The sequence below is a fragment of the Camarhynchus parvulus genome, chromosome 1A, assembly GCF_901933205.1.
Source record: "Camarhynchus parvulus chromosome 1A, STF_HiC, whole genome shotgun sequence".
NCBI classification, from domain to species: domain Eukaryota; kingdom Metazoa; phylum Chordata; class Aves; order Passeriformes; family Thraupidae; genus Camarhynchus; species Camarhynchus parvulus.
Genome location: NC_044586.1, coordinates 48,360,282 through 48,373,799, shown reverse-complemented (window position 1 = coordinate 48,373,799; position 13,518 = coordinate 48,360,282). Strand labels below are relative to the sequence as shown.

The 13,518-nt window shown below is 38.0% G+C and overlaps 1 protein-coding gene across 7 annotated transcripts in view; it reads right to left on the bottom strand.

Moving 5' to 3' along the window:
• Positions 1–13,518, bottom strand: part of PTPRZ1 (protein tyrosine phosphatase receptor type Z1) — a 129,293-nt gene that overhangs the window by 47,932 nt on the left and 67,843 nt on the right. For all 7 annotated transcript variants that reach the window (XM_030961041.1, XM_030961044.1, XM_030961042.1 and 4 more), the window contains exons 3-8: positions 9,329–9,508; positions 7,328–7,479; positions 5,818–5,913; positions 5,498–5,564; positions 2,188–2,345; positions 1,493–1,643 (exon numbers count right to left, since the gene is read on the bottom strand). In XM_030961041.1, the coding sequence (XP_030816901.1) occupies positions 1,493–1,643; positions 2,188–2,345; positions 5,498–5,564; positions 5,818–5,913; positions 7,328–7,479; positions 9,329–9,508 (804 nt within the window). The remainder of the gene's footprint in view (positions 1–1,492; positions 1,644–2,187; positions 2,346–5,497; positions 5,565–5,817; positions 5,914–7,327; positions 7,480–9,328; positions 9,509–13,518) is intronic.

The window sequence follows — 13,518 nt, the reverse complement described above, 5'->3', positions numbered from 1 at the left end:
TGGAGATTAAGCATTACAAATTCAAAACACTTTTTTTAGGTGAATCCTCAAGCAGGGCTGTAAGGATTAGCTATTTTAATCTTCTTAAATTGCTACATACATATTGCATAGGGAAATGATGTATATCACTGGGCAGGTTTGGGGAATGAGGCATCTCCCATGCCCTTAGTAGGACTGTGCTTGCACACCAAAAATGCTGGGGATGTTACTGTGAGAAAATTCCTGAAAATATTTTGAAAATTCCTGAAATGACTTTATAATGGAATAGAAAGATACGTCTAACTTTTCTAAGAAAACTTAGTTCTACTTATGAAATGTCATGTATTAATTACAGCAATAAATCAAGCATTTAATCCTACTCCCTAATGAGAATCTACACTGAACACAACAGGAGAAAATTGGGATTCTAGGTTTCAAAACACAAAATAATTTTTCAGTTGTCTACCTGAGTAATAATCAGTCTTGGCATTTCTCATGCATCCTCTAAAGGGATTAAAAAGATTAGTTTTTTTCTGTTGACTACTGTGAAATATTAAACACGAATAAGCCTGTTGACTCTTAGAGACTCTTGGCATTTGTGTTACAGTGCTTACATCTGAACATTTAACTTTAATGATTACTAGAGTTTTGAAATTCTGTCTTAAAAAGGAGGCAAAAATATAAACACTTGTCTAATGTTCTACATTAAAGAAATCCCATAGTTGCATATGTGTTGACATACATGATCACATAAATATGTAAAATTACACGTATGAAATCACACTTCTAATCTGCAGAACACCTATAGCCTGTGCTTAATTCATCTGTTCATGTCTAATTAAACAGTTCAGCGGAACTGAGTAAAGAATCTACAGGTATTCTCATCCAAGTGCTAACATAGTGCTTCCAGTTTAGAAGTTTCCTATATATTCATTTGTGCTTGTTAGTATAGGAATAATTGACTTCCATATTTAGTGCTAAATCTTGTTTCCCACTACTTAATGTACTGTTTTGGTCACAGAACCTTCTCAAACCTCCCTGAAGTTTATGGTAAGACTGAGAACAGAATCTGGCTTCTGGAATTCTCTCCATTTATCACTTTCTAAGCAAACTACTTGAAATTTGGTGACAACCCTTCAGTCTCTATTGAAAAAGCATCTACACTACACAATAAAGAACCAAACAGGTTTGTAAAACAAAATACTCTTGCAGTCTCTGAAAAGGCAGCTTAGTTGAAGTCTGAAACCCATTAAAAGGGCACTGTAAGGAAGCTTGAACTGACGTGATTTTCACTGAATGCTTGGTCAAGACAAGCATTTAATTTTCCACTCCATTTAATCTGACATGTTTTATCATTGCTGTTTTTTTTCTCTAAAGTGATAGATTTATGACTAATAACACAGTGTGCTACTTTCTACACAATTTAAAATGAGTAACTGCATACTTGGATGAATCTTTCACTGAAAATTGTCTTTTAACTTGCAAAGAGAGGAATGACAATTCAGTTAAGTACCTGCTTCATGAATTTCTTCTTGTCCAGTGTAAGAGGAAAACACTTGCCCAAAGAACTTATATTGCTGTTCTCTGAAGTTGTTTTGCAGGTAGTCCATCAGCATAACATAGCCAGACTGCTGCATTGTAAGCACTTCACAGAATACAGCTAACTAAAAGATGAGAGAAAAAAAAAAGTTAGAAGCCATAAAACTTGACCAGATTCTGCTAATAGGCAAAAAGCTCTGGGAAAAAACATGTTGGATAAAGTCTCACAGTTGAGGTATCCTCCATGGCACAGAACTTCTATTCTATCAGTATATCTAATGTTTTACTCCACAAGTATTTTTAAACCACTCAGCTGTTGGAGAGCTATGCTCTGCTCAGCATCACCATGTGGCTGGGAGAATATCCAAAAAGTGTTTTGTACTCCTTTTTATCTGAGCTCAAAGTCTAGACAGCCTGGGATATGTTCTTACCCTATTTTAAGACAAGAAATTGCTCAGATTCTAGTACTGAACTATAAAAAATATAAAAGATAACACAATTAATATAGATGCTTTCTAATTTAACAGCTGATGAAAAATTTCTGACTAGATAAAAGAAAAGCTTTGTTGTTGGGCTGGCAATGAATGCCATGAGCTTCTACCATATACGTGGCAATTTCTCTTTGGTATTATGTATAATTGTTTGGTTTTACTACATTAAACAAATTACCTGGTTTTCAGAAATACTTATGGTATCTTTAAACACAATCCATTCAACTGTTTCAGAGCATGGAGGAGCTGATAGAGATCCATTATAAGTGTAATATTTGTCTGTTGCATTTGGCAAGAGATTCAGCAAAATAAATGGTTCTAAGGCGGCCTGTTTTCCTGAAAAAATAAAAAAGAAAAATACAGTCAGAGAGATAAAATACTACAGAAGCAATTAATAAATACAAATCACACTCTCCAAAAGAACTACCATCCTAGGAACATGCTAATTGAGAGGCTTTTCAAAATTTAATTTCCAGACAGACTAACATACAAATAAATCATGACGTCTTCTATTTCATTTGAAAAAGTATAGCTCAAGCCCAACTTTCTTTACTTAGGAAGCTGTAGTAAGTTATTCCAGTAGCAAATGGACTAATTTTAGTATATTAGTTCACAAGAATTTTCTCACTGTAAGCTTAGATGCAAGGTGCCAAATCTTTGTCTCACTCTTGAATTTCAAAGAAAAAAAGTTTATTAAATCTTTGTTCTAGGTCTCATGACATGGCTTCAAACTCTCCCCCAAATTTAATCAGGTTGTTGAGTTTTTTGCAGAAAATCACTGCCTGGAGAACAGTTGCCATGCTAGGCCCGAGGGTTAATATTACTCATGATTGCAGAAGCAAAATTTCTGTGGATCAGGATTCTTTTTTAAATGGTGATAATATAGTGAAAAACTGTGACAGCTTTACACAAATCAGGAAACAATGCAAAGACCTCCTCCAGGAGAACAAGTTCTGTGAAAATAACATCACATCTTTCAGGTCAGCAGTTTACTGAGTACCTTGTCATCTGGGAGTAAGCATGAGGGAGTCCATCAGAAAGCTGTGCGGGTAAGTCCATCCACAGATAATGCTTTTGCCTGCTGGTATGGCATTCCCCTGTGTGTAGGTCCAGCAACAGCAATTGGCATAAATGGTAACAACTTCAGCAAGGCAGACTTTCAGTCTGTTACAATTATCTGCTTTAATTGCATTAACAGTTGACTACAAGGGATTGATGCTTTTCTTCTCTGCAGTGACTTCTCTACTGAGTTAAGGCTTAAGAGCTGACTTGTCCCCTCTCTCTCATTAATGAATGATGAAGAGGGAACATTTAGCAGTGTAGAGCAAAGCACATCCTTCCATTTCTCCTGTCAAAATGCTAATCAGCCCTCAGACAGAAGCTATCATTGCTATCTGGTATGTGTCTAGTTAACACATTTGTCCCTCAGCAAAAATGAAGTCCATTTTATATAGATGGCTGGGGACATGAAACTTCTCATTCGTAACAAGAATCCTGCCATACATTTTGCAACTTTGGATTTTAGAATACCCTTTTAATGAGACTCACAGCCTAGATTCTCAAAATCAAACACCTACAAAGAATGATAAAAACCAGAAAGTTTGTCTAGAAGGAAAAGGAGTGCTCCTCTGCAGAGCTTGAGAACCCAGTAACTGTGATTCAAATAAGCACAATAGAGATATGAGTGACAAGGACATAGACAAGGAGAGATTGCATGCTTTTCTTCAGAAGAAACAACTTGATTTGGTTATGACCTGAATTTCCTGAGCTCATCTGCATTTTATTCAGGGAAATTGTATTCTAAGCATTGTTGAAGTGCCATGTAGTGGCTGCATCTTGAATCTTGCTCTGATAGTTTTACAGCTCCTTCCAAGGCTGTAGGACAGCATCTGTCTTGATGTATTACTAGTTCTCCTTTTTGTTTCACAGAAGATGACACACAAAAGTAATGAATCTTAACTACTTTATATTTCCACCCCCTACGTCTTTCTAACTTATGAAAGGTGTTCCCTTTTAAATTTGTTGAATAGTGTTTGTTTTCCAGAGGGAAAAAAGAAATTTGATTTCAATGTCACACTTTTGAAGGCTTTTAAAACAGCTTTTTAAATTCAAGCACCATTGCATAAAGGAAGACTGAGACAAGGTTTCCTTAAAGTCATGGACATGATGTAAGAATATATCCCTGTCCAAGACAGTGCTCATTCATATTTATTCATCTGCAAAGACACCAGAAACTGAGTTAGAAACATAGCCCAGATCTCTTTGTGCACACTGAAGTTGTGTCTTGATTAGCAACCATTGCCAATACAATATATTTGGACTATTTTGGATTTACATAGGAGCTACTGAAAAAAAATTTCTCTCCTCTGAGTCTACTGAAAAGTGACAGTCTCACTCTTGCTTAGATAGTTACAACAGTCTTATCTGGCTTCCAACCAAATACAAAAACCCTGACCTCTATGATTAAGAAGATGTACATAATAAATCAGATTTATCTGGATTTAGCATTTAAACAGTTACAAATTTCTCATGATAGTTATATTTATTCATTTATATGTCTGTTGTTACAAATATTCTTTGAGAAAATTAATCAGAGAAAAATAAAATATCTCAAGTTGGAAGAAACATGTGAGGATCATCAAGTCCAACTCCTTGCTCCTCACAGGATGATCTAAAACTAAACAATATGACTAAGAGCATCATCCAGATACTTGGTGCCATGACCACTTACTTCTCTGGGGAGCCTGTGCCCAGGCTGTCACTGATCACCATCCCAGTGAAGGGCCTTTTCTAATGCCCAATCTGAACTTCTGACGCAGCTTCATCCCGTTTCCTCATGTCCTACCACTGGTCAGCAAATGCTTCTCTGTCGCCCCACTTAAAGAAGTTGTTGACTGTGATGAGGCACCCTTCTCCAAGCTGAACGAAGAGACCTCAGACACGCCTTTCTTCAAGACCTTTCACAATCTTGGTTGCCCTTCTCTGGATGCACACTAATAGGTTGATGTCCTTCTTACACTGTGGCACCCAGAACTGCCCCCAGCACTGGAGGTGAGCCTGTCCCAGCTCAGAGCAGAGTGGGACAATCTCCTCCCTTGCCTGGTTGGCGATGCTGTGCCTGATGCACCCCAGGACAGGATTGGCCCTCCTGGCTGCCAGGGCACTGCTGGCTCATGTTCAATTTCCCATTAAACCAAACCCCAAACCTTTTTCCAAAGGGGTGTTTTTCAGACTGTCCCTCCCTGGTTTGTATATATAACCAGGATTACCCCTTCCCAGGAGTGGAATCTGGCACTTGCTTATGTTAGATTTCATGTGGTTGGTGGTTGTCCATTTCTCATCTGTCCAGATGACTTCTGTAATTTCTAACAAAATAGACATGACTGAGCAATAGAGAACCATGCTCCTCAATGTCTTCAAGGTTTCATAATCACACTGAAGTGGAATTGAATTAATCAGTAATCAATAAAAAATGGAGGCAAACTTACCAAAACGACTAACACTATCTACTCCATTAATGATTGGATTATAATCTGGATTATCTTCTAGTCCAATCTGTTAAAAAGAAATCGCATATTTTAACAGGCTTCATGAAAGAAGATTGCAAGCTACAGTTTACCACCAAAATTATAGATGATTTAAAGCTAAACAAACTTATTTTGCCCATTTGCTTTTCTGCAAGAATAAATTAGAAAGATAGATGAAATTTTTTAACTCAGTGATCACACATTGGAACCAGTTAAATTCAGTTTGAACATCTGCTGTGTTTCAAGGCTTATTAAATGACACAAAGATATATTTTGTTTACCTCAAACAAAACTGATAAAGCTCTTAACTTTCCACTTCCTTTAACTGCCTCTTCAAAATCTGTAAACTGATTTGCATCATAGCAGTAGATTTGCATCTGCAATTAAAAATATATTCAAATGTTATATATAAAAAATTGTAAACATTCAATAATACAATTGCTTATATTCCCATTTTGAGGGAAAAAAAACATCCAAACAAAAAATTTTAAATAAACGTAGGGATTTTTTACCTCTCTCATTTGTGTTATCGGAGGATGCAGAATGGAGTTCATCAATAATTAGCTATGTAAAAACCTCTCTTGGAAAATTATTAAGGTTGCAGGAATTACCCTTTCAAGGAGCACAATGCTTTCCATGGATAATAGAGTAAGCTGAGATAAGTGGACACCTGACCTAGAGTACTTGGTGAAATCAGTCTGTACATCAGTGATAAAACATGAATAATATGCCAAGATGTCCCTACTGCATCTGCCTTGCAGTAAGTGTAGAAAAACATTGGTAATATAAGACTACCAGGCACTTTGAACCCACATCTGACTGCTGTCATGAGCATTGGTTTTGTTGCACCCCTCTCTCTCTTTCTCCAGATACAGCTGGTAAATCTCCTCCAGTGCTGGGTGACCAAAGTGTATGGGGGAGCGACTGCTCCTACTGGCTTTCTATGAGATGATGATGGAAAAGAGCATTCTCTGTGACGCCTTGTCAGGACAGATAGAGTTGGGAATTTTTAGGTGGTTAGTGAGGTAAAAGAAATTACACTGTCCAGAGACTGCTCCTGGCTTACCACTCTTCCCCCTGTATAGGCCAGCCCTGGCACTATTGCTTTGCTTTCACACAGAAGTTCAAAATGCTTGGAATGAAGAACAGCACAGCTGCCTGCCACAACTGCCTCTTTTGAGCTGGAAGATCACACAATACCATGTTGAGGGAAGAGAGTCTGGCCTTTGTGCATCCCAGGAGGAGCTGCTCCTCTCCTCCAGCCTGCTCCCATGATGCTGCAACCCATTCTGCCAAAGCAGCCAGGGGGACACTGGCCTGGCTGCCTGTGAATGTGGCTGCACCCAGGACCTGCTCACGTGGCTCTTGGCACACCACTGCCAGCTCTTTCCAGCCCATGCTTTGTATCTGTAAGGCCCAGCAGTTCCCATGGTCTCTCAGTAAAGCCCTGACTTTGAAAAGTCCGTTTGCACTTTGAACAATGAACTGATGTGGAACATGATGGGCCAAATTCATAGGAGCTTAACATTTAGTGGGAGCTTTGTCAGATTAGCAGAACTGACATCTAATACCATCTTAGAAGATGGGGAAAAAATGCAGTTTAGACATTCTCAACATGCCACAAACACATTACACTGCCCTTCTAAAATGCATAATTTATTCTTAATTAGGATTTAAGTGAATGATTATATTTGCAAATAGATTTAAGAGATAAACAAAGGAATTTTGTAGAGCAGTAATGTCACAGAATACCAAATTGTTGAAATCATCAAAATCAATTCTAAACTTTACCTCAAGAGGATACTTTTGTCCTTCTAGACTATGTTCTGATCCATCTGATGACGCGTTGCATTTTCCCCAGTGAAAAGTGATCTTGCTTGCTTTGAATATGGTGTCTAACCCACCTCCACTCACATAATAATCGCTTGTCAGGTTAATTTCCACTGAAAACATTGAGAAAGAGGGAAAAAAAAAGGAGTGTGAACATAAAATCCAGCCAAGGCATCTATAACTCTCATATTTCAGTTTTAGGTGCTAGAAGTTAAATATGATATGCCTATTTCTCTGTATTTCATAAGCAATTTGACAGGAAATTGGTTAGTTAAACTAAGTAACAAATGTGGTAATTCACTATTAGCATGGAGAATATGTTTCATTTCATGCTTTAGTTCATAAAATAGTAATTTAATGAAGTGCACTTTGTTTCCTGTTATCTGAAACTAGATACAGAACTACATTAAAAAGCTCAGAAAGTCTAGCTGGTCTAAGAAAATACATTCCTGAAGTACCTACCTTCCTGAAAGGGTCTGTGTTTCTAACAAAAAGGAAAATACACACCTGCCCCCCCATTTTTATCACAATTCTATATACAAATCATGAGGCAACATGACAAGAATATTTTAGCCAGCTGTCCTGATGTAAGACTCCTTATCTGTGGAGCTGTCTCCCATGGGAAAAAGCAATGACAGGTCTTCAGCTGGACATAGCTGTACACAAATTGTAGATGGGACAGAGCATTTGTCTTCTGGAGAGAATGAGCAGGATGGGATAGACTGAAGCCCTAGATGTTGTCTTTCCCATCTCCAGCAACTGTGAACTGCTTGACTTCTTGATAAAACAGCACTAATGGAGCTCATTTTCCCTACATTCCTTTCCTCAAAACTCTGAAGACCATTTAAACATCTTTCTCATCTACAGCAATCGGGATTTTATATGAGGAACTGCTAAATTCCTCATATAAAATCCAGATTGCTGTAGATGAGAAAGATCTCAGTCCACTTTTAAGGACTTTAAAGAATATTTTCTCAGGGGCATTTTGAAAAGACAAAGCAATATTTATCTCAGCTAGTAGGGCAGGAGGGAAGTAAGTGATTTGTGTAGTGGTATGTAGAAAGTATACGACAGAAAGAACAGAAATTAGGAACAATGATGCTAAACTGAACTGAACTAAATCAAACTAAACTAAGCTAAACAAAAAAGGCTGATCTAGGGGTCCTACTGGAATTGGTAGAAGGTAAAAGAGAGTTGTTAAGAGACACCTTCCTCCACATCCATGCCCAAAACAAGGAACAGTACTTCTAACAAGCAGCTTTTAGTTACTGCATTCCTGGATTTATAAGTGGTTGTAAAAAGATTTGTCTAACAATTTAGATGACACCATAAGCTTTTTTCACGGCTGGGAAAAACAGGCACTCATAAGTATAAATCACTTCTTTCTAAAATGTATTTCTAAGATTGGTAAAACAAGTCAGAACACAAAAGCACATATTTCTCTTCTTTGACTGTTAGGAGGCGTCTATATGAGTAATTCAGATGAAAGTTTCTATATTATATCTGTCTATGTGTAGGTGAGATAAATCCCAACCTGAGCTTTTTGTAACTCCAACTCATCCATGAAGTGCTTTCAGATGAGTAGGTAATTTATTTGTACTTTTAAAAAATCATTTTTGCCTACCCATTTCAGACTCTAGATATATAGTAATAATCACCATAACTGCACAGCAAATGCCAACTTACTGTTTAGATTTAATGACATGCCCATGATGGGATGATAGTCACGATGTGATTGCTTTGGTTGTATCTGTCCACACACATAAAAATTTTTGTTTGTGTGATTTCTGTTTCATTTAGCTACTGTCATCACTGTTGTTTTGTTTATTTATTTAATAGATCAATTCAGAATGCACCAGCTAAGTGAAATGAAAATGATTCAGTAAAAGTCCCTGGTTGGTTGGTTGTCCTATACCACTTTCCAGACCTCTTAACTCAAAACATGCAATCTGACTTCTTTACCTGTTTTGCCAGTGTTGCGGATGAAAGTATCTTCCAAAGTTTCCTTTTCCCATCCATGGAATTTAAGTTTCTTCAGATTCACGTTAACTTGGGTAAGGTCTTCATCTATATTAATAGGTGATTGTTTGGCACCATTACAGGCAGAATATTTCTTGCCCCAGTTCTTTTGGTTCAAAGTTCCTAGAAATCAAAACACGTGGGGTAAATACATTTAAATACAAACTGGCATCCATACATTTTTTACTGTGGTAATGTTAAAACACAGTTTGCAATCCGAGATCAGAGTACTGGCCCTTTTTTTAGACTTTGTCTGTAGCAATATTTAGCACACCTACCACTGATTCCTACCCTCAGCAGTTAAGTCTCACTCTAGACATCCACACATACATTCTTATGAACCTCCAAGGAAAGCATAAAACAACAACAAAACTCTCATGAACAACATACATGAAACAAAAAAAAGCTTTCAGATGAATGGAACCAGCATGCAAAAAACTGTGGGAACTGCTGGAAAACTATCCTACCCAAATAACTTTTAATCATACCAATGTTAATGTTCCTTTTGCCCAATGAAGTCATCTATCCAGTAAGGTTTTTAAATATAAAGAAGCAGTAAGATGTTTTAGGAATTTCTTACACAGAGGGGGAAAGGTAAACTGATTTTACCCTGGAAAAGGAAAGACCATGAGTGAGGCTCTGTCTGAGAGGCTGGCTGTATGGCCCAGCTGTGCCTGTGGAGGGCTGTGCACTCCCACTCCAGCCATCTGCTCCCTCTGCAGCTGCCCGGCAGAGAGGAGCTCCTGTGCTGCAGCAAGAGCCTTCTCCAGGGCACAGGGGCTGCGTGCCATTTCCCTGGGGCCAGCCCAGACACAAATCAGGGACACAGACAGCATGTCCTTCACCAAAGACTTGATAATTTTCAGGAAATGGACAAGTACTCCACAAATCAGTATGACGCAGTAGCATCAGCCCTGACAATCTTTTGTTTATATAACATGCTAATAAAAATGGAACAATATTTTGCATATGTTAATGTGTTTGAAAACATATAGATATTTTTCCTGACAGGGATTTCTGGAAATACTTCAAAATGCTAATTAAAACCAAGAGTTAATGAAAAGAGATTCAAGAAAATGGAATGACTTCAGTTAACTTCCCACTTACTAGCAGCTAAGAACTAATATTAGTTAGTTATATACATATATTATATATATTTATATATATATATATATAAAAAATACACTAATATATATAATACACTAATATATATATATAATACACGAATATTAGTGTATGCAGTGCATATATTTGAATTCTACTAGATATGTTGAAGTAAACCAATGCTCATTTACAGGCCAGTGTTCCACATCCAAGTCTGTCAGTGAGGATTTGCTATCTTGTACTCCAGGCAAGGACAGCTCTCCTATCGCACTCAGAAAACTCATAGGGGGAAGAAGATATTCAGCCAGTCCTGTAACCATGACAATAGGCAGTCATACAAGATGCTCACCTGGACAGCCAGCTAGAAGGAAACCTGAACTAAATTATTGAACAAGTAGAAGTCAAGCCAGTTACCAGTATCAGCTTGCTGCATCAGATGGTATGCAAACACATTTACTGCCTGCAAATTGCAACTGAAGGAACTGGCAGGCACAAGAGTCAAACAACCCAAAGGGAGACCAAGCCACAGGCTTATGAATGTCAGCATCCTACAGGTGGGAACTTAAGCCCTGTACCAAGCAAGCATGGGTCCCTTTGGAAATGGCACAGTGGGTAAACCTTCAGCTCCTCCTCAAGTCAGATTTGTCCTTTAGTTGTCAGTTTATCACCTGGAAAAATAATGCAATATCCTGATTTGTAATGCACTTTCACAAGAAAAGAGTGGCTAATATTTCATCTTCTTCAAAAGTGTCCCTTAAGAAATTCTCAGCTCAAGTCAACCAACACTTGGATATTAATCTGCTCAAGTCTTCTATTGTGAATTTTCTAACAAATGTTGAAGGCTTTTAACATCAAGAAAGAAATTAAAAAAAAAAAAGAATAGTTAACTTTTAAACAGAAAAGCCTCCAAACAGGGTCAGAAAGGACACAAATAACTCTCAGCTTGCCCTGTGCATCGCTGCAAACAGGCTCCTGTTTCTGGGTCTGATTTCAGACAGCTCAGTGATTTTCCAAGCTGCAGCAAACTCTTTAAAGCTCTCTCTCACATGTTTCTGTCAGTTTGGGTTGAGACAGCTGCCCATGGCCATCCCTTGGAGTTAAGCTGCACTCCCTTACTCCATGCTCTATTTCTTTTGCTCCTTTTGCCAAAGCCAAACACTTCCTCAGACTCCTGCATCTGCCCCAAGGCAGTAGAAATCTCCATTCTCTTTCCACTGACATACCCAATCCCATAGCCCACCTGCAGTCTCTCCTTCAGAACACCATCTTTTTTTCCAACATGCATTTCTGTTATTCTGCTCTTTCCATCACTGACATTAGAACTGACTAAAAACACTATTTTCTTTTTCCCACTATGGTGCTTTTGGAAAATTTCTTCCATACTTCTTTTAATGAAAGACATTATTGCATTTTTCATCTTGTCTTTAAATTCTCTACTGTCTACAATTATCTTCAGTAAAAAAAAAGTAAATTAAAACCAAAGAAACTATAATCTCCTTCCAACTTCCATAGTTTTTTATTTTGTGGTTTTGTATGTAGAACTTAAGTTCTACAACTTGGTAGTCATTACTTGTGACTCAGTGTGTAATAAAGCCCTAACATGCATCTCATGATAAAATCTGCAATCTTTGCTCATCCCAGAAGACAGTGTGTAGCTGTATCATTGATATAAAATATGGAATAAAATGTACAGGAAATCAGTGGCAGGGTCTGATCTGGGGCAGGAACAGGGGGAATCCCCTAAGGAATAGAGTCTGAGAAGGAATGGAGAACTGGAGTCTGGTCATGATGACCCAAATAACATTTGAGCAGCAAAATACACGTTTATGAATGAATTCTGCAAATGCTGGAGCAGATATTGGGTGTGTATATTAGCAAATAGTGCTGAACAACAGAAGTAGCATTATAGAGGGAAACAGCTGAGGTTGAGGACCAGATGTCCATACCAGATATTTTTTAGAAGGTTTTACCTCAGTCTAGCTCTGTCTGGTCCCCTGGGCTGAATGCCCATTGGCTGCTGAAGGGTATAAGGTACTCTCCTGCAACACAAATCCTGTTTGGGACCAGTTAAGATGAACCCATGCCACACACTGTGAGACAACTACCTTGCAAACCAAAGCTTAGTAAGTGGAGTGCAGACAGGAGATTTGCTTCAGAAGTCCACTCCTGATATGAACTCAAATGTTAACATAAATGCATCTGGTGTAGGCAGCAGGTGGTGGAACTGCTGCAGTTTATATAACTTGCTGAAAACCAAAGTAAAAATGAAAGAACTGAATGTTTTTAAACAAGAGCAGATTGTTTTACTGTAGGTGTTATGATGGAAATCATAAATCAAAGCTGTGCCAGCCATTTTGAAAAATATTGCTGAAATTGAGCTTTGAAAATGAATTTTCCCAAACTGTGCTTTGGAAATCTGAGGAGAACAAAAATACGCACAATATATCTTCAAGAGTGCACAGAGGAAGAATGTTTGTCAGAGGTGTCAGACCTGAAAAAGTAACTGGCAATTCACAAAGAATGGAAAAAAACCTGAACAAAGTAGATTAAATGGATGCCTGCTATACCATAACCTTTACCACTCTTGTCCAGGGCACAATGTCTGAAGAAAATTTTCCTAGCCTTTCTTTCTAGGAAATGCTAATATCTAACTCTGCTCCTCAACCTTAGTCCCTCTGATTCCACTCCTACAATGAGCATCCAGTTCTCCTTTCAGCTTCCTCTTCAGCTCTCACTGAAAGAAAGAAATAGAGGAGCTGGAGTGTGTCCAGAGAAGGGCAACAGAGCAGGGGAAGGGTCTGGAGTCCAAATCTTATGAGGAGCAGTGGAGGGAGCTGGGGCTGTTTAGCATGGAGAAAAGGAGGCTCAGGGAAGGCCTTTAATGAAATGGATGTGAATCCTAGGATTTATTTTATAGATGAAAGACAGCAGAAAAGAGAGATGGATTCTTTACTTAATTTCTTCCTCTACATTTTTCATCAGCATTTGCTTTCATGATGTTAAAATTACTTCTATAAATATAGATTGGA